Source organism: Lutjanus erythropterus, chromosome 5, assembly GCF_056507025.1.
Source record: "Lutjanus erythropterus isolate fLutEry1 chromosome 5, fLutEry1.hap2, whole genome shotgun sequence".
NCBI lineage: Eukaryota > Metazoa > Chordata > Actinopteri > Lutjaniformes > Lutjanidae > Lutjanus > Lutjanus erythropterus.
Genome location: NC_139321.1, coordinates 2,098,908 through 2,122,500, shown reverse-complemented (window position 1 = coordinate 2,122,500; position 23,593 = coordinate 2,098,908). Strand labels below are relative to the sequence as shown.

The window sequence follows — 23,593 nt, the reverse complement described above, 5'->3', positions numbered from 1 at the left end:
AGACAGCTTCTTCTGACAGGAAACTGCTGTTACATTAACCAAATATTCATTCTCACTCAACCAAACTCCACTGACTAAACCAGTAATTTTAGCTCACAAAATACAGGAGTTCTTTGTCTGTTACAACACCAAAGTTACACAATAACACAAACAAAATAACAGATCGCGACAGCGATAGAACAGCAACTCCTGTGTTCCACAAGCTAAAATTACTGATTTTGCAAATGGAGTTAGGTTGCTTTGGAGATAGTGCTATTTGGCTCATGTAATGGGGGTTTCCTGCCAGAAAAAGCTGTCAGACAGCGAGATAAAATTATGAAAATGTTTATTTGTAACACAGCGTGTGCGGGATTTAGTGGCACCTAGTGGTGAGCCTACAGATTGCAGCCACCTTATCTCACCCTCCCCTTCCAAGAATGCAGGAATATCATGAAACTCGCACAAAATGCTAAAGGCCACAGTTTATCCGTTCTGGGCTACTGTAAAAACAAGTTGCTGCATGTATATAATAATAAACTGAAAATTTTTGAGTTTCTGACCCTTTGGTATAAAAAAAAAGAGAAAACAAGACATTTAAATATGTTAAATTGTGTTTGGATAAATTATGATGGAACTTTTGGACGTTTGCTGACATTTTATAAACAGCTGGCTGCAGCTTAAACAGCAGAATTATTCCTTAAGAAGAATAAATAAGTGCCACCACAGGCCTGAGTATAAACTACTCCAGTGAAATTATCTTCATAAAGTATAATGTGAAAATAAATTGTCAAACAGTGAGTACATCAGTTTTTGTACAAAATGCTGTTGGACAGACTTTTCGGATGGGAAACCGTCTTTTTATATGCCGAATATCACTCTCTCCAAAGCAACTAAACTCCGTTGTCAAAAAATTTGACCCCACAGCACTCAGGAGTTGCTTTGGAAATAGTGATATTTGGCTTATATTCCAGCATATCTTCTGGTATAATAGTTTTCTGACTGGAAACTAGCCTTTTTTTTCCATTTTCTTTTGCTGATTTATTTGACATTTGGTTAAAAGTTGCAGTGCATTTAGGTGGACATGAGTCTTTCCTGAGGCAGCAGTTAAGACTTCTTGACATTGTTAATTCCTAGAGAAGTTATTGCAGCCAGAAAGAGCCAATACTGCTGCAACAACTGTTCTTTAGTGTTGCAGCATAAATCTTGACTCACAGTATGAAATCAGAACATTTTCTTTTCATTCTGTCCTGATGTTAACAGTTACTCGGTGTACCTACGTGTCGTCTCTGCTCACTGACGGGGTTTCATCTGAGAGGTGAGAATTTGCTCTCTGGCTGCGTCCGTTTGCAGAGGCGAGAACAGGTTACAGATTTTAATCAAACTGTCTTCATTATGACAAATTAATGGATGTTTTCCAGCAGTACCTGTCCTCCAGCTGAAGTAGCATGTGACTACAGCGAGTATTTGTACTTCCCACCTTCCTGTCAGCTGTGTCTGCTGATGACAGCCACTCTGTCCCCGCCTGACCACATTTTAGCCACTGGAGTGAAATTACTGTAATTTTCTGGGGAGAAAAAGCTCCTAGCCACCCGACTAATGGTCACCATTACGGATTCTTCTTCTGACAGCGAGCCGGACCGCAGAGGAACAGGAAGTCAGTCAAACTGCAGCAACACAAGCTTTACATTAAAAACACCTGTTTTAAATCAGTAATCATTTAATGGACTGTAACTTTAGCCGAGAACACCGATTATGAGCGTTAAGTGTGAACATTAACAGGTTCGGTGAAATGGAAAACGCCTTCGTGATGGCGTTAAAGTGCGGTGTGTTTCTGGGTGTGTCGTTTTACTGGATATTTATAATCTCATCAGAGCAGTTGGCACACAGGGAGGTTGGTGGTCTGAAAATTATTGTGGTAGAGCATATTTCTCCTCTTCAGTCCCACACTTCGAAGAGAAAAATATATCATTTTAAGTCTATAGATCTGCTGTGGCATATGACCCCTTTGAGTGAAGCAAGGCCTACTTTTCTTACATTTTATTCAGCCTGTATTTCACAAGGTTTGTCTCTTTGAGATCAAGGATCTTTATTTTTCAAGGGAGACCTGGTCAACAATAGAAGCAGACTGATGGATTTAAATGACATTAAAATTGTCTGATAAAACATCTGCACTCAGTGGATTTCACCGAAGCTTTACAATCATCCAGGAAGTTAAAGATCATTCGGTGAATTATTCTATGCAGTAGGTGCAGAAAACTTTTGTACCCTGTTCAGTCCAGGAACAAAAGTTTCTGTTTCTCCTCATCACAGAAGTATAAAATATTTAAAGTGTGATTTTTCCCTCTCAGGTTGTGTCATCTGAGGGATCTGTTGCAGCCTGAGGAGGTCAATGTATTTCAGATCTTACCGACTGACTGATCTCAGCTAAAATCGACTGATTCACATATTTATTTGGTGCTTTTATTAATAAGGTGCATTAATATGCACGTTCAGTGCTGCTCTGTTTATTCAGCCTTGTGCTGCTGTAGCTGTTACATTATTACAAAGATATTCGATTCATATTCCAGCTGTGTTGGAAACATTAGTGGGAATTCAGAACAAAAAACAGTCCTGCTGTAAAACAACCATGGATTTTCCACAGGACAAAGCCACAGTGACGTCACACGATGGTTTGTGGACGACCATTTTAAAGCCTCCAGTTTGGCATTATGGCCAATTTGGAGCCACAAGCGACCGTTTGGAGCTGAGGCAGCACCAGTACCAATACCAGACCCCTTAAAGTGATACACACCTAATTCGATGCCTTTTTTCAAAGGTACTTCTTTCTTTTTTAACAGTTACACTGCTTGACTGCAAGCAAAGCCATATAGGTAGTAATACCAAAATGACTGAATGAATGAATGAATGAATGAATGCAGGTATCATTTTGATCACTTGTTACTGGGTCGTTTTAATCAATACCTTAAAGTTATTAAGTACTGATACCCAGCCCACAGGTACCAGGGAATTTTCAAGAGCAATCACAGCGTCATGCTGCACGATGCTGCACTGAGTTGCAGCAAAACTTGAGTTAAGTTCAACTTTTTTGCTACACAAGTCAAGTAAAAACATTGAACAGGAGGCCTGCGTTGTTTCACAGAGTTGTGAGGTGCTTATAATGTGGTTGTTTTTCACACGGTGTTAAAACTTTTACTTGGTTTTGCTCCCGGTCTCCAGTGGCTACTTCCTCTGCTCTGTTCATTAACATGGCTCTCACCACCAACATCTGATTAAAGTACTCATTTTCACATTATTATCTTAAATTTCTCTGAACTTTTTTTTTCATACAAACATGACGCGTCAGATTAAGCAAACGCTTGTAACTTCAGATAATTGTGTACATGTATTACATTAGCATAATTAACACCCCAATACTACCATATAAGGCTACACTTCCTACATTATACGTCGCCCCTGGACAGTGACTTCATAAACCTGCATGTGATGATAAAAAGGAGGTAATGATACATCATCAAATTAATGATGAGAGCCTTTGTGTAAATTTACATTTTATTTTTGTGCGAATGATTCTTGCATGAGCTCCACTGTTCACACTAAGCAGCAGGTGGAAACGTGACCAACTTCTGTAATACTTTAAACTACTTATTGGTTTGCTTTTGCTTTGCTTATGTCCTTTTAACGTATCATTTTAATGTATTTCTATGCCTCTGTAAATCACTTTGAAATGCCTTGTGTCTGAATGTATATATACATAAAATAAAATCACCTAATTCACGTCATTTTTTTTGCAACTTTTCAAAAGTTTGCCTGCTAACTTCTACTGCTTTCTGGAGCTGAATGATTTTGAAGAACTTATGAGGTTGCAAAAATGTTTGCCATTGCGATATCTTGGATGAGGCAAGATAGCATTGACTGATGGCGAAACGCTGCAAACCTCTCTCTCCCTTTTAGTGGTTTTATGTTTTTACTCTACGCTGCTTATGTATTTATTTATTTTTCTTATTTATAGGTTTTATGGGCTGAGAAAGAGCCAGGGCAAAATGCATTTCGTAGCATTGATTGTACACTGTACTTTTCATGCGTCAAAATAAACTTGAACTTGAATTTTTAAATTATATCATTTACGTTAAAAAACATTAAAATGATTATAGTGTTACTTCTGCAGCAATCTGTAGCAAACGATGTTTTCTTTGTATGCAGCACAATAACGTAAATGGTATTTTGACACATTTTGCCTGTAAGAAATATTGCTTCCCTCCTCCATATTGTGATTTCGATGAAATGTTCACTCTACTGTCTTCCCCAGCTCCCTATTTTAACGGCTTTGGAGCTCAGCTGAACTAATGTTACCCTACAAGCCTTTTTGCCTTTTGTTGTTGACTTTTAGAGCGAAACACTCAGACACTGTAGCTGAGCTCATTGTGTGCAACAGATTATGAATCCAACTCAGGAAACAACAGCAGGGGGAAAAAATGCAGATTTGGTTGAAGTGGTGGTTACGAAAACAGCCTCCTGTTCTCCTTCAGACAGCTGATGGGCGTCGTGATATGAGAGCGGGACTGCAGACGTGGTGATACGCTGCCTTACAATGAGGTAGAAATATTTTTTTACACCTGTCACAGGTGTTCACAGGTTTTTTATTACATATCAGACGTGTTGTGCTTGAAACGTTTTCCTCTCCTGCTTTAATCCTCCATTGATGCCATCTTATGTCCTAAGATCTGAACTTTAAATGCAGTAAAAAGGTTTCAGTGCCAAGAATTAATAACTGCACTAAAATGGAAATACTGTGACCTCTCTCTCATTGTTTACACGGAAATATGTAACTCAGACTGTTGCAACCATGAAATCATAGTCAGTATGTGGGAGAGAGGAACAAACACTCAGCTCAGGGCTTATATAAACTGAATGACAGGCTACACACACACACACACACACACACACACACACACACACACACACACACACACACACACACACACACACACACACACTCCCTCTCTCATCATCTCTCTTCATTCAAAGGGCAGAGCTTTCCATAGAAGGAGGGATTGTGTTGGATTGGACGGAGGGAGGAGGGAGGGAGGGAGGGGGAGACGAGGGAGAGGGGGTCAGTACTATGAGTCAGCACGCAGACACACACACACACACACACACACTTGCACACACACAGGTCGTTGTGTTACCATAGAGACAGCCGAGTTGGTCAGCGTAAAAGCAGGAAGGACGCGGTCGGACTGTTAATGTGGAGTCCTAACGGAGGAGGAGGAGTCAGAGAAGAGGAGGAGGAGGAGGAGGAGGAGGAGGGGGAGGAGGAGGCCTCATTAACCTCTGACCTCCTCATAAGAACTGTGTCTGAGTGATATTTGACCTCTGACCCCGGCAGGTTCAGCACCTGCCTGCCGCTGTTTTGATCTCTGTCCTTTGTGCTGTTTGCTCAAAGCGTGTGTGTGTTTTTCTGAATGTGTGTATGTGTGTGTGTGTGTGTATGTGTGTGTGTGTGTGTGTGTGTGTGTGTGTGTGTGTGTGTGTGTGTGTGTGTGTGTCTGAGTGTGTGTGTGTAGGCCTCATGCCAACAGGTAGGCAGCTGCACAGACAGACAAAATGCTTCATGTGCTCATGTGGGTTGTGATGAAGAGAAAATGTATTGTTTCACTTGAGTTTTTGCATTTTATGCAACTTTAGACGTCTATTTTCAGGAAAATGACCTGCTGTCATAAACCACTTGAAGTTTTTCAACAGAGAAAACAAGTTAGGAATTAAACTTAAGGTGGACACTGTCTGATGTTAACAGTGTGAGCTACAGTTTTAACAGCATTAAAGAAATAGTTTTTAAGGTAGGTCATAAATATTTCATGTTGATGTTGATTTCATACTGTTATCACTTAACTTAAAACATAATGATATATTTTAAAAGTTGGTGCATTTGTCTCCTTTCTTTTTGATACTGACACTGATAACACCTATATAGTTAGAAGATTTTATCCATTAAAGCTGTAAAAATACTTTACAATCCTGATCTGATTTCAAATATAACCAATGAAGAACAGATACCTGCAGACAGCTATGTGGATTTTGGCTCCACAAAATAAAAACAAAACTTTAGAGTGAAAAAATCTCCCTGGATCTGAATTTTTCAATGTATTTTTTGCTAAACTTTCTCGGGTGCTGTTCCCTGCAGTGTGTTCCTCAGGAAGGGTTTGTGTGGTCACAGGCTGATGTGATGATGTCATGACGATATTTATGTATCAAGAGAAAATGTGTGTGTTATTACAAGTCTTTTATGCATCTCTCAAGTTACTGCATCAACAACAATAATAATAATTTAATAGTGTAATAATATAGTAAAACATTTGGCTGCGTATTGAGTGCTTTTACTTTTATGCCTTCAGTACATTTTCCCTAATGATACTTACATACCAACATTTTTGAATGCAGGACTTTTACTTCAAACAGAGTATTTCAAAATGTGGTATTACTCCTTTTAGTGCCGCACTTTGCTGCTTTTTATACATCGAGTTTATTTGTCATAATCAGCACTTCATCAGTTCTCTCTGACTTATTTCATATCTTTATTTAAAAAAAAAAAGCTATTCAGTCAGAGCGATTTAGAAGTTTCAGGCACTTTTCAAATCTTGCAGACATTAGATTAAAATTGTAAAAGTGTTTTCAAGTATATCCAGGACCCTTAAGAATCCTGTACTTAAATATAGTATGGAGTAAATGTACTTAGTTACTTTCCAAGTATAGTAATATTTGAAGTTGCTATTCAGCTTTTGTATTTGTATATTTAATTCAATGTTGATTCAGAGTTGACTGTGACACGGAGGATTTTAATTTAAATTGGACTTAAAATATATATCGTGAATGTAAATGTGCACCACATACATTTTTTCCCCATGTGTGAAGGATGGAAATGAAAATGGAATACTGTACCTCTACATGCAGCGTTCCCACTGCTCCCAGTCCCTGCTTGTAACCCCGCCCACTCTGTAACCCCACCCAGTGAATGCACAGAGAGAGCGCCACTTTAACATTTAAGCAACATGTTTATTGAAATAAAAATCTGGCTTTTAGCTGTCGAAAACACAACAAAATAAAGAAAAAAAACACTGTACATATATTTCCCCAGAGAAGAAGAAGAGTACATGATTGAGCAGGTGTGTGATGGAGCTGATATGAAGCCGCCTCGTGGCATTAAATCCATCAAGAAGCTGTTAAGTAGTGACGCCTGTGAGCTCAAGTGTTAACAGGCTAAATATTAACCCAGCAGGAGCGCTAGCAAGCTGCTAACACCAGCAGGAACTGTGCTACACCGACCAATCACAGTCTGAACTCAGGCGTCGTACATATATATGATGGTGATGACAGTGATTATGCAGGTGTGTGTGTGAGTCTTTGGTATAAGTCTTTAAGGAGCAGAGAGAACAATGAAATGCCCTTGTTAAGCACACACACACGACACACAATAATGCTGCAACATAAACAGCAGATGAAAAAGTACAAAACAAAACATTTGACATGTCGTTCACATATATGTACAGTCCGAACATCACTACCACACCTTAATGTGATGATTGTCGCCAAGTTTGTTTTCACAGTGCACGTGACATTTTTTCTTTTCTTTTTTTTTCACAGCCGTATAAGTCCGTCAACGTGAAGCCACAAAACAGCTGATGTGGCGTGAAAGCTCGTCACAATCACGCAGTTAATGGCCCCCATCTCCAGCCCCCACCTCCCTGTCAACCCCATTTTTGTACATTAAATAGAAAAGAGCAAGGCACTCTGGGTAAAAGAAGGCGAAAAGCGGGCGCCTGGAAAATTACCTGCCATTAATCTGTGCAAACAATTGACTTTTAAACCCCAGTGATTGGGAACACGGCAAAATTAAAAGTCGTATTTCAGCTGACCTGACAGGAGGTGCTGAGGTTAAGAAATGGTTGTATTTAGTCTTAGTGTACCTTTTCCTTCATAGTGTAGTGGCTTTTTACAACCCCCCCATCCCTTTCGTCCTCCTCCTCCTCCTCCTCCTCCTTCTTATTCCCTTTCTTTCTTTTTTCACTGCTTGGCTCCCTGACCGAGCTGAAATTACCTTAAATTGGTCTGAACTGGATGGAAACACTCTAAAGTGCTGCTCAGCCAGTCCAGTTCCTGGCCCAAAGAAAGCCAAGAAACAATAAAAATGGGTACCAAACTAACTCAGGAATTCACAGTCACTCTTTGTCACACTTCAACAAGCTGATCCGGCCATAAAGAGGCAGCTTTAAACCTCAGCTCTCCAAGAAAAAAAAGGGAAAAAAGAAAAAGAAAAACACATTCAGACTTAATGAGGATGTCAGCTTGAACCTTTCAATGGTTGCACAAAGAACTCCAGATTCAAAACACTCGTGAATAATAAAAAAAAAGGAGAAACTCATAACCTTCATTTAACCCATCATGAAAAGGTGAAACTAAACACAAATAAATGAAAGGAAAAACATATAGATGCTAAGGATAGACCCATATGGGATTTCTGGTATCAACAGTGAAAAGATTATTTAGGATTGTGTTGGCTTCTTGAAAATCTACCAAACTTTGCTTTAACTCTTGAAAATATCTTAATTAAATACTGTAAAATTGAACATTTTAATGTGAGGAACATGAACAAAAAAAGATTGACACAAACATTCAGTATAAAACAACCTTCCAGCATGTTCTGGATCATCAGTGTTCATTTTTGGGGTTTTGGTCACCAAATATCAGTAGTTAAATACTGGCAAACCCATATTTGGTCTATCCCTTTATGTAATCCTTCATGGTGTGAGTATTGTGGTGTCCATGTTGAGGTGAAAACTGAACAGAACAGAAATGGTGAACACAACCAAACCAAACCAAAAATAAAAGGGGAAATCAGCCGTTTTGGAAGTGGTGGGTGCTGTGCAGGGGGATCAGTGCAGCTTTGGTGGATGAATACAAAGTTCCAGCGTGACTACCACACCCGGTTGGTCCAATAAATGTCCCTGTGGTACATTGCCGTGTTTGCGTAGTCTCCTACCTGTTTGCTGCTGTATTTGGGCGGGTTGGCCTTGTAGCTGTAATCCGAATATTGGTCGGAGCCTGTCGAGTTGTTGTCGCCTGTTCCCACGAAGGTGTTGGTGGCAGGGAGGTCCTGAACGGCCTGGTGCTTCTTGGAGGCAGAGGGTGACTGTGGCTGCAGTTGGATGGACGGTAGGGGGGAGTTGGAGCGGTAGTGGCGGCCCAAGTCAGGGCTTCCCGGAGGGTAGTTAAGGGGCAAGTGGATTCTGGGACTATCGTTGACGCTGTCGTTGATGAGGTTGAACTTGAGGCCTTTCTGGAGGCTGGCCTCCTCGTCCTCCTCCAGGGGCTTGGCCGGTTTTGGAGCTTTTCCTTTTTTGGTCTTTTTCCCTTTGCCATTTTTGGGGCCTTGCTTGGGTGCGTACAGGTCTTTACTCTCCTTCTTGCCGGCCTGGTAGCCACTCTTGGTGTCCTTCTGCAGTCGGTGTCTGATGACCATGACGGCCACAATGACCAGGATTACGCCAGCAATGCCGGCGAGGCTGCCGTACAGGATGTTGCTGCGCTGAGCAAGGGCGTAGTTGGGATCTCCTGCAATGTCCCTGTCCAGAGGGGTATAGAGGCTGTGTCCGACCAGCGCCTCAATGAGGGACACATTGGACTTTGTGTCATTGACAAAAACGTGGACCAGGGCAGTAGTGTGACGGGGAGGTTTGCCTTTATCACTGACCCTCACAACCAGGCGGTGCAGACCATTATGCTTGCCAGTGAATTCCTGTGCCAGCGTGATCTCCCCGCTGTTGGGCGAGATGTGGAACAGGCCATACGGGTTGCCACCTGTGATGGTGTAGACCAGCTCAGCATTGGGTCCAGAGTCAATGTCCTCAGCCTCCACCACCTCCACACGTGTCTCTGGCGGGGTGACAGGTGACATGTACGTGTAGGATGAATTAGCTGGTTTGGTGACGTAGGGCGCATTATCATTCTCATCCAGGACGTTGATGGTCACTCCCACATAGGAGGATCTGGGTGGGTCACCAGCATCCACAGCTTTCAGGCGGAAAGTGTAGGTGCTCTCCTTCTCACGGTCAAAGGAAATACTGGACAGGATGGTTCCTGTGCCGTTCTGGATGACAAACTTGCCATTGTCGGGTTCCACAAAAAGCCTCACTCTGGCATTCTCCCCCTTGTCATTATCAGTGACAGTCACTACCCCGACAGGATTGAGCGGAGCCATGTTCTCGATGACAGAGAAGCTGTAGCCACTCAGCATAAACTTGGGGTCATTGTCATTGCGGTCCAGGACATTAATCACCACTGTAGCTGTGCCGGTTTTACTAGGAACACCTTTGTCTGCTGCAGCCACACGGAACTCATAACGTTCTGTCTCTTCCCGATCCAGCAGGTTCTTCACGCGAACCTCTCCAGTGTTGGTGTCGATTTCAAAGAGCCTGGTGGCAGAGAGCTCGATGATGCTGTAGGCCAGCTCTGCGTTGGTGCCACTGTCCGCATCTGTTGCTATTATATCAAGCACCTTGTCACCTGGCTGGTTGCCCTCTGCAAAGTCAACCTCGAGCAATGCAGGGGAAAAGTTTGGCGTGTTGTCATTCATGTCCGTAACTTGGACTTTGAGAGAGTTGGTGCTGGACAGAGCTGGGTTCCCAGAATCCACTGCAACAATTTCAATCCTGTAATCCTTCACACGCTCGTAATCCAGCAGGGTGGTTGTCTGCAGGAAGTACTTCCTCTTCCGATCATTGGCTGACTCACTTGCAGGTCGGAGCTGAAATGGGACGTCACCGGCAACCACGCACGTCACCACAGCATTTTCCCCCTCGTCACGGTCCGACACCTGGACCAATGCAACAGGCGTGCCGATGGGCATGTCCTCAGAGATGTTGGCCACGCCGTCCTGGTGTGTCACCAAGCCGATGCCACGGATCTCAATGGCTGGTGCGTTGTCATTCTGGTCCTTGACGTTGATGGTCACCAGGACCTTGGAGCTCTTGGAGTTGGGTCCACGATCTTTGGCCACCACAAAGAACTTGAGAAAGTTCTCCTCCTCGCGGTCCACCAGGCCCTTTACGTAGATGATGCCCGTGGAGCGGTCAATGCGCAGAAGCCTCTGGACGGTATCTGACGCCTGATGGAGGCTGTAGTCGATCTCTCCATTGGTGCCAGTGTCTGCATCATTGGCTCTGACCTACAAAGACAAAGAAAAAAGGTTTAACTTTTCACATCCAAGCACTGTCCAACAAAAGCCACACATTACCCCCCAAGAAGGTTCTGCAATAAGCTCATTTTATGTTTTCATCACTCAGGTCAGTCATCCATGACAACAGCACACACGCACGCCTTTGGAAAGACTTGACCTGAACATATCACAGTTACACATCACTTTCAGTCTCTTCTACTTTGTTTGTACTACATGTTCTACCCTTTCTGTCACTGTTAATTTCTCCAAACAACATTTAGAAGATGTCTAAGGGTCACCCATTTTAGACTTTTAGTAACAGGAGTTAAAGGGTTCTGTCGGTGTCTGTTTCCACCATGATATACAGACCCACACAAGGTTAGGCAAATTATTCCAAGCATTTTTGAAAAAGCACATGTGACTACACAACGTCACTGGTGTCTGTCCATCTGTCATATATGTCTGTAGCTTCATGTTGATGTGCTGTTGCACAATGAACAAAAACAAATAAATCCTGCAAGTGCTCAGCCAATCAGAAACATTCAGCACTGCAAGCACCACCTCAAAAGTTCCTGTACTTTTGGAAAGCACTACCCCCGAGCAGGGAATTTAAGGGGGCTAAAATAATGTCCATGGAAATTAAATTAGACCCTGTTCCCTGCACGGGAGCCCCCTCAAAGGTTCCTTGTCCCTGGGGAACGTTCCTGAGATGAAAACACAGTACAAACACACCAACTCATATTATTCAAGAGAGCGAAATCTGAGACTCTGTTTGGAGTTGCAGAAAATACAATGACAAGTCAAAATAAGACAATCACTTGGACGTTTTGCTGTTCATACAAATATCTGGATCAGTTTTGATGACAGTAAGGAAATCATCAGTATATAAAAGTGTGGACTGTCACTTTATTTTGACTCTGGAATCAATAGGAATGAAAGTATCAGATTCACCATTCATTGCTCCCTTCTTTCATGTGTCAATCTTAGGCAGATCCAACATAAATGTTTAGATATAAGCCCAACAATTCACAGTCAGAACTGAGCGGCCTGAACACATCATACTCCCATTATAACCTCAGTTTCATTTTAATGAATATACAGTTTCTGTGGCTTACACCAACTCACGACCAGTGCTAATGTAACACCATAAAGCCCTTTGTGTTTTCCTGAGGGGAGGAGTTTTGCTGCTGTGTGTGAAACATAACAGACGATCAAAGCTGAGTGCACCCACCCACACAACAACATCTAACGGCCGTGCAGCGGGTCATTGGCATCTAATGGGCAGATGAGTGAATGTTAATGTTCTTCTCATTATCAGAAAAGCCCTGGCTCCTCGGGGCCCATTAGGAGACTGGAGAGGACAGACCAACATCGGCCACGAACTGGCTTCGTACGCCCAAACCCAAAGTAAATGGAGGTAATTAGTCAATTAGGAGGTACTATCAGTCAGCAGAATATCACTTAGGATGTACTCGTTAGGACGCCTTTATATCTACACATCTAATACTTTTTAATTGCATTAATTCAATGCCACGGCTGCTGTTAAGAAATGTAGGTCGGTGTGTAGTTTCAAATGAACTAGTTGTTGAACAGCTGATTTAAATGTCCCAGGTGCTGCTGGTTCAGCGCTTTCTACTGGCTTCACCTGGGACTTACAGTGATGTAATTAGGGTTTTTAAATTTTAAGGCCATTTAAAGCCTTTAAAGCAGAATTGAATCTGAGCCAGGCCTGCACTCAGCAAAATAATCTCCTAAACCTTAACTCCTAAAAAAATATTGGTTTCTTTAAAGAAAAAAGAAGAAATCTGCCAGTGTGGTAAAGCTATTTGAGCCTATTTAAACAAACAATAAAACTCGTACTGTTTGGGTCAAGGACACAGGAATCTATTCTAGTTAAGATGCCAACATTTTTTCAAAGGAATATGGAGCTGGACAATTATTTTTATGGACATTGCTGGTGATTTAACAAAAATATTAAAGGTGTCAGACTTACGGGCATTTATAGGCAGAATGTGGAAGAAATGTAATATAATATTCATAAGTATGTTTTCTCATGTTAATGCATAATCACCTGAAAATATCAATAACCACCATGTTGCACCACCATGTTATTTTCATATTAAACTGAAGATCTTGGGTTTCGGACTGACAAACAAGACATTTAAAGACTTTGGGATGAAGAATTTTCTTACATTTTATAGACACTGCAGTCCTAGAATAAACATGACAATTAACTTGAGTCTTTGTTGTTATTTGATAACTGCTAATAAATAAAACTTTTTTACAGGGGCAAGTAAAAACTGACTTTGGGCAAATAGATTAACACTGAGCCCCTGACATTAGTGAATTTAATCAACAATTTTGGAAATACAATTTTTTCGTTTCTTAAACTCAAATATTCAAGTTTCTTTTAAGAAGAAAAGTAATTCACAAAACATTATAGGTTGGGAAACTTTTTCTTTTTTGTGTATTGAGTAAATAGTTTAATTTTGAGAAAACAGTTGCTTGATGTTGCTTCTCAGCTTTCTTTTTTTTCACACTGTGCAAACATGAAAGTGGTATATTGCAAATCAGTGTATCTCTGAAAACGTAAGACTATTCCTTTAAAGGTAGTGAATATATATCCCTTCGACTCCTACAAAGAGTTTTATAATATTGATTTTGGCAAAAGTGGTAGTGTTTCCACTGCCATAACCACAAAATGTGTCATCAAAAATAAAATTAGCTAAATAATAAACCCCTCCTACTTATTCTTGACTAGCTAACGTACTACTCACTGTAATTTTGACTGTGAACATGGAAGGACAGGCCCATTTCTAAGGCATTTAGGTTAGTTTGATTATGTAGGTCATACAGAGGCATCGGTACTGAATTGAGGCTGTTTCATAACCAAAAAAACAAACAAACAAACAAAAAAACCCTCCTAATTTGGGGAGATTAAACGCAAAAAAACATCCAGAATAGTTGCATCTGATGGGATTCTGCAGCCATAAAAAAACATGAGAGTCAAGGGAGCATTTAATTGAACATTTAAGCAGGAAATCCAGGATTCAAAGGTTAATGCAGCCAATAGAATCTCAGAGGGATTTTCTTTTGAACACGAACTCTAGTTCATCTCGCCACATAATAAATATCTGGTTTCCTGCCTGCTCAGGATCACAGACTGTGACAGACCGTCACCGGCACACCCGGGGGTGACCGTGGAAATCACTGATCCGAGTCGGAGAGGTTAAGGTTAAAGAAAACATGAAAGTGAAATTATAATTTCTCCTGCCCATTGATTTCCTTTCCTCCGGTGTGGCTTTAAGCAGCAGACATCACCAAACAGCGGTGAATTATTGACAGCTTCTGAGAATTGTGTATTGAACAGTTGAGCTGCTGGAGCAAAGTGCTGCTGTGATGAGGCCAGAGCGGCGCTGGCTGCTCTCCAAGGCCGCTCTGTCCAGGCGGGCGAACAGCAAACACAAACACTGTTTATCTCCCAGTTAACAATTAACCAGTGAGAACGACTGGTTTCTTCAATGAGACGACCTGATTTCCAGCACGTTTTATGAAGCTAAACCTCTGATTTCACCTGAATTTAAACATCACTTTCTAGTCTGCTTCCTTCAAGGAGGCTGTTAGTTTTACTTTATTCCTCACAGCAGAAAGATGATCCATCACAGTTTGTACCTTGTCTGATTTATTGTTGGTTAAAATACATTATAATTACACAGTAGTTCAGTGTGGATTCTTTTTAGCTGATTAATCAGCTGACTGTCAATGAAATATTTAAAGTTATTTATCATTGTTTTTTGAAAGCGTCATGAGAGAAAGTGATTTAATGATTATTTTGTCTTTAATAAGTTCATGATTTCAAGAGATCAATCATCTAAAAGGGACAATAATACTGAAGGAACTATGTGACTGATTTTTACAATTAATCAGCAAAATAAATCTTATGATTATTAGTTAATTAAAGGCCCTAAAAATATCCTTTTCCAATCAATACTAACCAAATTTGATGAAAATGTAACTACATGCAATAACTTTGAAAACAAGTGAACTTATTTCTAAGTAATAATAAATGACATTTTCACATATTATCAGTCATGTCTTTATTTTTTGCACCAAATTACGGCATGTAGTATCAATAAAAGTATCGGCATTGATAAGCAGTATCAGTATCAGTATCTGCACCCATCTGGAGTAACACACACCGACACAGTCTGAGCAGTTATTCCACCTGTTCCTGCAGGTTTGAAGTGGGTGGGGCTCAGTGAGGGGAAAGGGTGATACTTCAGAGAACCAATCAGGTGCAAGAGCAACATTTGACTCAAAATGTGATAAGAGTTGTTGGGTTGTTTTTCAAATCAGATCAAAGCATTCCGACACAGCAGGTAAGGCGAGCGTTAAACTCGTAATAAGTAATAATCGTGTAACTGCCGGTCTTTACAGACAGTGTTGGAGAAAATAAAACTGTAGTTTATCAAATTACTTCTCAATGAACAGCAGTTTAACTACATCTTTAAAAAATTTAGCTTGTCAAACTTCCAACATCGTCCAAACTTCATCGAGGGAAACGATCACACCCCGAGTCCGGAGACTCATTTCATCACACTGAGCTACAACTGAACTGACACTAAGTGTAGGTGTGTTTGATTTATGGACCAGGGCAGCCCGAGGGTGTTTTAAGGAGAGGACTGGGGGCAACTGTTGAGATAGAATCAGGAAAATCACTTGACTGCAAAACAAATATGAACTTTGCCACATTATGTGGCAAAAAATGAGCAACGATGAGGGTGATATGAACATGTAGGGCTGCACAGTAAATTGAATAAAATTGCAATATGTCAAAGTGCAATATCCAAATTTCAGTAGCTGCTGAGATTTTAATGTAGTTAACAAACTACTGAAAATTGTAGTTAAACTCACTGAACAACATGTAGTTAACTACACTCCATCACTGTGTGTGTATATTCAATATTTTATCTGAATATAGTTTAGTCTATGGCTACAAAAATTCTCAATGAATTAATCAATTAGTTGTTTGGTCTATTAAAAAAATGGCGATCAGTCAAAGGTGACATCCTCAAATGTCTTGTTTTGTCCACAACCCGATTTCACATTTCATTTAATTTCACATTTAAAGGGCTGAAATTGGAGAATTTGGACATTTTTATTAAGAAATTACTGGAAAAGACTAATTGATTATCAAAATAGTTGGTGATTCATTTAATAGTCGATTAATAATCTATTAACTGATTAATCATTGCAGCTCTGAAAAGGTCCACTTACTAGTTTTTTAAACTTTAAACTTTGTTTGTTGCTTATTTGATCATGAAAACAAGAGTTAGGATTTTTTTGCCAAATCAAATATTCTTGACAAAATGAGCACAAATCTAAGTGCAACTTGAGTTAAGGATTTTTTGTCCACCTACTGTTTCCAAGGTCGGGACTGAATTTTGACGCTCATTAATATTTAAAATGATAATAATTAAACATTAATAAAGGATGTCTTTAGAGGGAGACAGGCCTGATGAGGTTCATTGCAACTTTTACTGAAATAAAGTCACACCATGGCTGCCTGGAAAGAGGGAAATCCATCTATAATCAGGTGGCTGGATTTTGAAGTAGTACACTGGAAGGAAAATAGGTTAAAATATGCTAAACGCAGCATTATGTTCCTTCAAAGAGCAAGTCAAGAGGCAGGGATGTTCATGTCTGTGCTGCCATTGGACGATTTAAGCAGGTCAGGGTCGTCAGTCAGCGCTGTCCCGCTGCCTCTAAAGCATCACTCCTCAAACGCACGTTAAGTGAAATGAATTCTGCGGCTCTCTGAAATGCAATGAGCCACATCCAGAGCAATAATACCAATAAGCCCCGTGGATAATCTCATGACTGACTCAGATTAAGTCATGCACGGCTCGCTGGAAGGCTGGCTGGTCGCACCACAGTCAGGGAGGAAAGAGAAGGAGGAAGGAGGAAGAGGAGGACGGTACAGCGAGGCAGGCTTGTTCGCCGAGCTAAACCGAACCTTCCTGCTCTGCCCGCCGCCGGTGACATCACGTACCGGCCACCCCGGTTTGAGGGCTCAAAGGTGAAGTTGAATCAGTGGTTAATATGTGACTACACGCGGTGATCCCACGCCCTGCTTCACCTCCACCGCACCATCTGTCTGTACGGATAATTGAGCAGCATATTATGTGCAGTCAGTGCGCCGTGTTGTCCTGCAGCTCTCGGTGTTATCACCAATGGGGCCAAAGGTTCCACTACAACGTTTGGCAGACGAGAAAACCTCTGGACGGACTCTGGAGGAGCAGCAGCAGCACTCAGACACCAGGAGGGACTCATTTATCCTGAACTAAACTCACTTTCATACCAGTTTTACACAAGGAAAGAGGCAAATTTACGTGAAAAGTTTGTCTTAAAGGTGAAAATTTATGATTAAATTTTCTGTAAGGTGGTTTAAAGGGACAGTTTCTATCATTTGAAGTGTGGTTAAAGGAGGTACTTATCCACAGTCAGAAGATGGAGCTTGACATGACCCCAGTTTAGAGAAGCAGCAGGAGTACTGGTGTAGGAGGCTAAGCTATGTACCGCTGTGGACAGGGTCAGCAGCAAAACACCTGAAAATGTATTATTAGTTTAAGTGTACACTACATGTAGAATATTTTCACCACTTTTCCTTGCTGTCAGACAGACTATTCTGCTGGAAAACCGGCGTTATACAAGTCAAATGTCACTTCCTCTCAAACCAACCAAACTCCTTTATATCTATAATTTTACCTTCCAGAACACAGGAGTTGTTTGCATACCGCTGCCTCTTACTTTGTTTGTGTTATTTTGTGACTTTGGTGTTTTAAAGGGATAGTTTGGATTAACCTGAGTCACACAATTACATCAACAAATGTAACCAATTGAGGCAACAGTAGATGAGCAACCCCTGTGTTCTGTGAAGTAAAATGACAGATTTTGCCTATGGAGTTTGGTTGGTTATGAGAGAGCAATGGCTCATGCAGTTTCTCATCTAAAAAGGTGGTCTGAGGGCAACGAAAAGTGGTCAAAATGTTCCAAATGTAGTTTTTTGCTGCTGACCCTGTCCACAGCTTCCTTAGCTTCGTACATCAGTTCTCCTGCTGCTTCTCCAAACTGGAGGAGGTAAAACATCCACCTCAGGCCAAGTGACCAAGTGTGTGTCTGTATCAGCTACATCCTGTTTAAAGAAAAACATTTTTTTTTACAATCTGAATGTGATGTGAAGTTGTTTTGTCCATCATGTTCACTGTGGAGTCTCACTTCACAGGGCCAGTTTAAACTAATTATCCAAACCACTGATCTGGAAGAGAAAACCAAAAGCTTAACGCAGCACTGACATGTTAAACTGCATGTGAGCTACAACACTGACAGCAGGTGAACACTCACATCACTGATGAGTTAAAGGGCCTGATGGTGAGTTAATGTTGACCACAAATTATGAAAAATATCACATACAGAGACATAATGGATCACAGTTCACAAAATCACTGGCTCAGACTGTCTGCTGATTGCTTTTCAATCAAACTAATCAATCATTCATGTTATAATATGCCAATAAATTTTGAAAACTGTCCATCAGAATTCCTCTGTGACATCCTCGAAATTCTTGTTTTGTCCAAATTAAAGGAAATTCTGACATTTGAGAGTCTCTAAATTAAATGTAAGGGGTTTTAAATCTATTGTTTTATTCAAATTTAAGCCAATCTCAGAACAAAACTAATCATCAGATGTTTAAATAAAGGTGTCCTCCTCTGACTTCTGACTATAACTGGCTGAGTTAAACAACTTTTTTCCAAATATGTTTATTAATGTGAAAAAAAGATATTTGTCTTGAATGACATTAATTCCTACAGAGTCTGAACTGAGGATGAAGACAAAATAAAATAAAACAAATAAAAATAAAAGAAATATAGTGAGGAAGTAAGCTCTGTGTGTGTGTGTGCGCGTGTGTGTGCGTGTGTGTGTGTGTGTGTGTGTGCGTGCTCACTGACCTGCAGGACAGAGTGTCCCTGCGGGCTGTTCTCTGGCAGCTCTGCCTCGTAGTGACTCCTCTCGAACTTTGGCGCGTTGTCGTTCTGGTCGGTGACGGTGACCCGCAGCAGAGCGCTGCTCGCCCTCGCTGGCTTCCCGCCGTCCACCACACGGATGTTCAGGTCGTACGAGTCCTTCTTCTCTCGGTCCAGGTTGCCCATGACGACCAGCTGTGGCAGCTTCTCATCCGTGTCCACGGCGACCTGCAGGCTGAACAGCTGGTCGGCGTCCGGCCCGGTGCTCAGCGAGTACTCGGCCACGCCGTTGGCACCGGAGTCCCTGTCGGTGGCCATGGGGATGGAGAAGAGGGCGCCAATGTGCGTGTTCTCTGGGATGGACAGGGTGAGGATGGGTGAGGAGAACTGCGGCGTGTTGTCGTTGATGTCCAACACCTCGATGCGTCCCTCGATGAGCCGCGGGCCCGAGCCGATTCCTTTCACCATGTCAGTGATCGACACCTCGAACTCCAGGAAGCACTTGTCGCCCTCGAACAGGTTGCGGCAGTCCCTCAGCGTCTCGCGGTCAATGGGGATCTCGGTGGTGTAGATGTCGCCTGTCTTGCCGTCCACCCGCAGGTACGGCGAGCCCACCTCCAGCTTGTAGAGGTGGCCGGTGTCGGGGAGGCCCTGGTCTGCCGCCAGGCTGCCGATCAGCGTGTTGGGCGGCTGCTCCTCAGGAACCCGATACAGGATGTCGGTGGGCGCGGCGCTGCAAGAGACCAGCAGGACGGCCACCAGGAACAGCAGAACCTCCCACCTCAGCGCCGCCATGTCTCCGCCCGACAGCACCGCTCTGAAAGAGACAGAGAATACAGATTAACGCCAGCGCCCGTCACTCATCCTCCGCACGCCATACAGACAGCAAGTAACAGAAAGTTGACCGAGGATCCACAGAGCTGCTCTGCACTCAGATTTATGTCCGAGCTGTTCAGGAATAGATGGTCAAATACGTCTCCTTGGACCACTAAACATGTCCCACACAGTTATTTGCGAGACCTGAGGGTGGCGAGGTTTGGCGCCCGGTCTCACCACCGGCTGCAGTGAGCAGAAAGCAGCCGAGCAGCACAGAGTGATGACTTCCTCTCTGCTGCCAGTCCACCGCTCTGACAGGAAGACAAACCGAGCGCCGCTGCAGGCGACACTCGACACTCAAAAATACTGACGAGACGCAGCGAGACGGAACAGACGACTGCAGGTCCCAGAAAGACTTTATAAGAGCAGTTTATGGTCATTAGCATAGAAATAAAGACGTGTTTCAGCTTGTGTGAAGAGGAGGTGTGAGTTTAAACACATGCGAGTGTGTGTCGACTGAAAAGTCACACATTTACAATCAAATAAAGTAAAGCTGCAGTGTCTCTGGCACCTGATCTGATCTAAGTTATCAGATCCTCAGTGATTTAGTTTTATTTTGAAAATCTCCACCCCTTTCCTGTGCATTTCAGCACCTGAACTACACTGTTTGTATCAACAAACAACAGCTGATTTGTTACAACAAGCGCTCCTCATACAACTTTTATCATCAGACAGTCCTGACATTTAACAGGCTCTGTTGAACGTGGAGAGAATAAAAACTTATTTACGTTTTTGAGTTATGACTGTTGTCCCTGTCAAAAGTTAGCTGCCTCTCTCAGAGATAACAGATAAAGAATAAAGGCTTTAACAGATAAAGAACAGATAAAGAATGAGGGTGATTATATTAATTATAGATTAACCAGATAATTTTTGGTCAATAAAATGTCAGAAATTAGTGAAAAATAAAAGCTATTCAGTTTTATATGATATAAAGCAGAGGAAAGACGTAAATCACCATATTTGAGACGCTGAGACGCAGCATTTTCTGTTATTTTTGCATGAAGAAATTAACACAAATTAACCAATAGTTATCCGTTTTCCTTTTCGTTCATATACTAATTGATTAGTTGACTAATTCTTGCAGGTCTATGATGACTACTGCCACAGGGTCCCCGGCCACTGAAAGCTCCAGGTTCAAGAGCTCACCCCGAGGAAATTTATGTTTCTCACAATCGTCTTTTCTTTGTCTTCTGAGAAATAAATAAGATTCTTTTCTGTGGCTCAATGAAGTCTCATCTGTTTCTCCGAAACCTCCTTAAAGAAAAAAAGAGCCAAAGCAGAGAAAACAGGAGGTCTTTTGCTGAGCTCACAGGTGTCTCAGAGGTTTCCGTTCGGAGCAACACGGCTTTAATTTGACCACTGAGACAAATCTGAGATCTCATTTAAGACAACAGAGTTTTCTTTTAGTTCTTGTCGTTATCTCAAGAGCTGATTATTTAAGACAAATTTAAGACCAGTGTAGTGAGACAAAAAGAGCGTTTTAAGAACTTCACTTGGGCTCAAATTAGTCAGGCTGAGATGAGACAAAGCTTATTGCTCAGGAGCCAAAATGAAGAAGTTTGAAAAACTGGTCAAAGTCTTGGTCTTAATTTGAACTCATTTATGTCTTGGAGACACAGGCGAGACAAAGGTGAGATCTTCGTTTACCTCAGTTAAAATCTAGTTTTAAGAACAAAGTGCATGAACACGCTGCATGTTCCTAAATAAAGATGTTTTTTTCATTTAGCTGGTGGCTCCTGTATTGTTTGATGTTAACTGTGTAAGTTTGTTTTTCATGTCCATACAGCCCAAAGGATCCACGTAATGTACATTTCATCACCTGCGCATTCTGATTGGACAAAAGCTCAAAATTTATGGTACCACACTCTTACAATCATGTGTGAGCAGGTCTTTGTATGCAGCGTAGCACAGGATGGCGTGAACATTCGTTCTGAAGTCCATTCAGAGTGCACAAGTGACGGGGGTCAGTAGTGACCGAACACAGTATTTTGCCCTCAGGCTCCATTGTGAGTAAATCAGGCCACGACTGATTCATCAGACTAATGTCAGTGTGTCTGCGTCAGGGTTGACTTCTACTACAAGAGAAGAGGGTCTCGCCATGTGTTTAGTGCTTAAACCTGATCTGAACGGCTGCAATCGAAGGCAGAGTGAAGATCTGAACTGAAACTGTCCACAAACTGACAAGACAATGAGGTCAAGGAGCTTTTTACCCTGTTAGCAGAGGACGAGATCAAAGCCCACTGTTACTGTGTAGAAACCGATGTCGCTTTATGTATCTATGCTGATGGGGTTGTATTATACAACACACCCGTCAGCAGGCTAGTTTGGTCCTGTGTAAAAAAGCAAAGCTGTCGTAATGATGAGTTTTCTTTACAGTAACATCACAGGATCTATTGTCAAAAGGCCCGTAGAGACGTGTGAGACACGATACTGTCTAAAACATGGAGATAACCGAGTAGATCTTAAAACCGTCTCTGCTAGAAGACATTCATGGCATCTGTTCATATGGAAAGTAACAGAAAAAGTCCAAAATAAAAAAATGTGAGGAAGTTCGAACCCCGGTTCTCCCTACAGCTGACCAATCAGATGTCAGACTGACGGCTCTGGGACATTACAGGAACAGTCAGACACAGTGTTGAAAGCGATTCGACCGAATGACAACCAGTTCTGATGTAGTTTACTGAGCCTTCAAGAGGAACAGCGCACTAAATATGTGGAATATTTCAAAGTTTGTCAAAAGTCCTAAATTTAAAATTAGAGGATACCTGAACTTTGTTGCTGCAGAGTACCGATCCAATACCACTGTATTAAAAAATATATATATATATGTGTATATATATATATATATATATTACATTACATGATACTGGACTCACATACTTGACGATATCTGTTACAGCATTTTATACTGTATTGCAGGCATTTCTGATACTGATACCCTATTTAAAATACTATAATATTTGCATTTCTCCACATCTAAGGTGCTGAATATATAATAAATACCATCGTTTCAGACATTTGCTGTTTTCTAGCTCCTGAGGTTCAGATAATAAAAATAATAATAGCTTTTATGATCAGTTAAGAAACAAAACAAGGTGTAATTCTATGAGGAGCCATGAACTCATCGTGATGATGAGAACCGGCTGTGATAAAGGCTGAAATGTTTCACTCAAACATTTCACATAATGTCTTGTGGTTATGATATTGTATTGGAGCCAGACTCTTTCTTCCTCTCCTCCTCTGTTCCTCCACCTCTCTTTCTTCTTTCTTCTCTCCATCGCTGTGTGTGTGTTTTTTTCTTTCTTGGCAGTAATTCATCTCAGACACACACTCACTATTTCGTGCTGTAGGAGTTTCTCGGCTGCAGGTCGCCGAGGTTAATCTGAGGAGCTTTTATTTGGTCTCCTCACGTCCTTGATTTGGAGACGAACACACACACACACACACTCTCTCTCTCTCTCTCTCTCTCTAACATGGAGCAGCATGCTGAGCAGGAAACAGGAAG

General features: G+C 41.7%; 1 protein-coding gene across 1 annotated transcript in view; it reads right to left on the bottom strand.

Annotated features, from left to right (window-relative positions):
- Positions 1-8,524: 8,524 nt before the first annotated feature.
- LOC146326305 (protocadherin-1-like) overlaps positions 8,525-23,593 on the bottom strand; it is a 28,638-nt gene continuing 13,569 nt past the window's right edge. Inside the window, exons 2-3 of the mRNA XM_084718539.1 lie at positions 19,198-20,029; positions 8,525-11,197 (exon numbers count right to left, since the gene is read on the bottom strand). Coding sequence (XP_084574665.1) covers positions 8,948-11,197; positions 19,198-20,007 — 3,060 coding nt within the window. The 5' untranslated portion in view covers positions 20,008-20,029 and the 3' untranslated portion in view covers positions 8,525-8,947. The remainder of the gene's footprint in view (positions 11,198-19,197; positions 20,030-23,593) is intronic.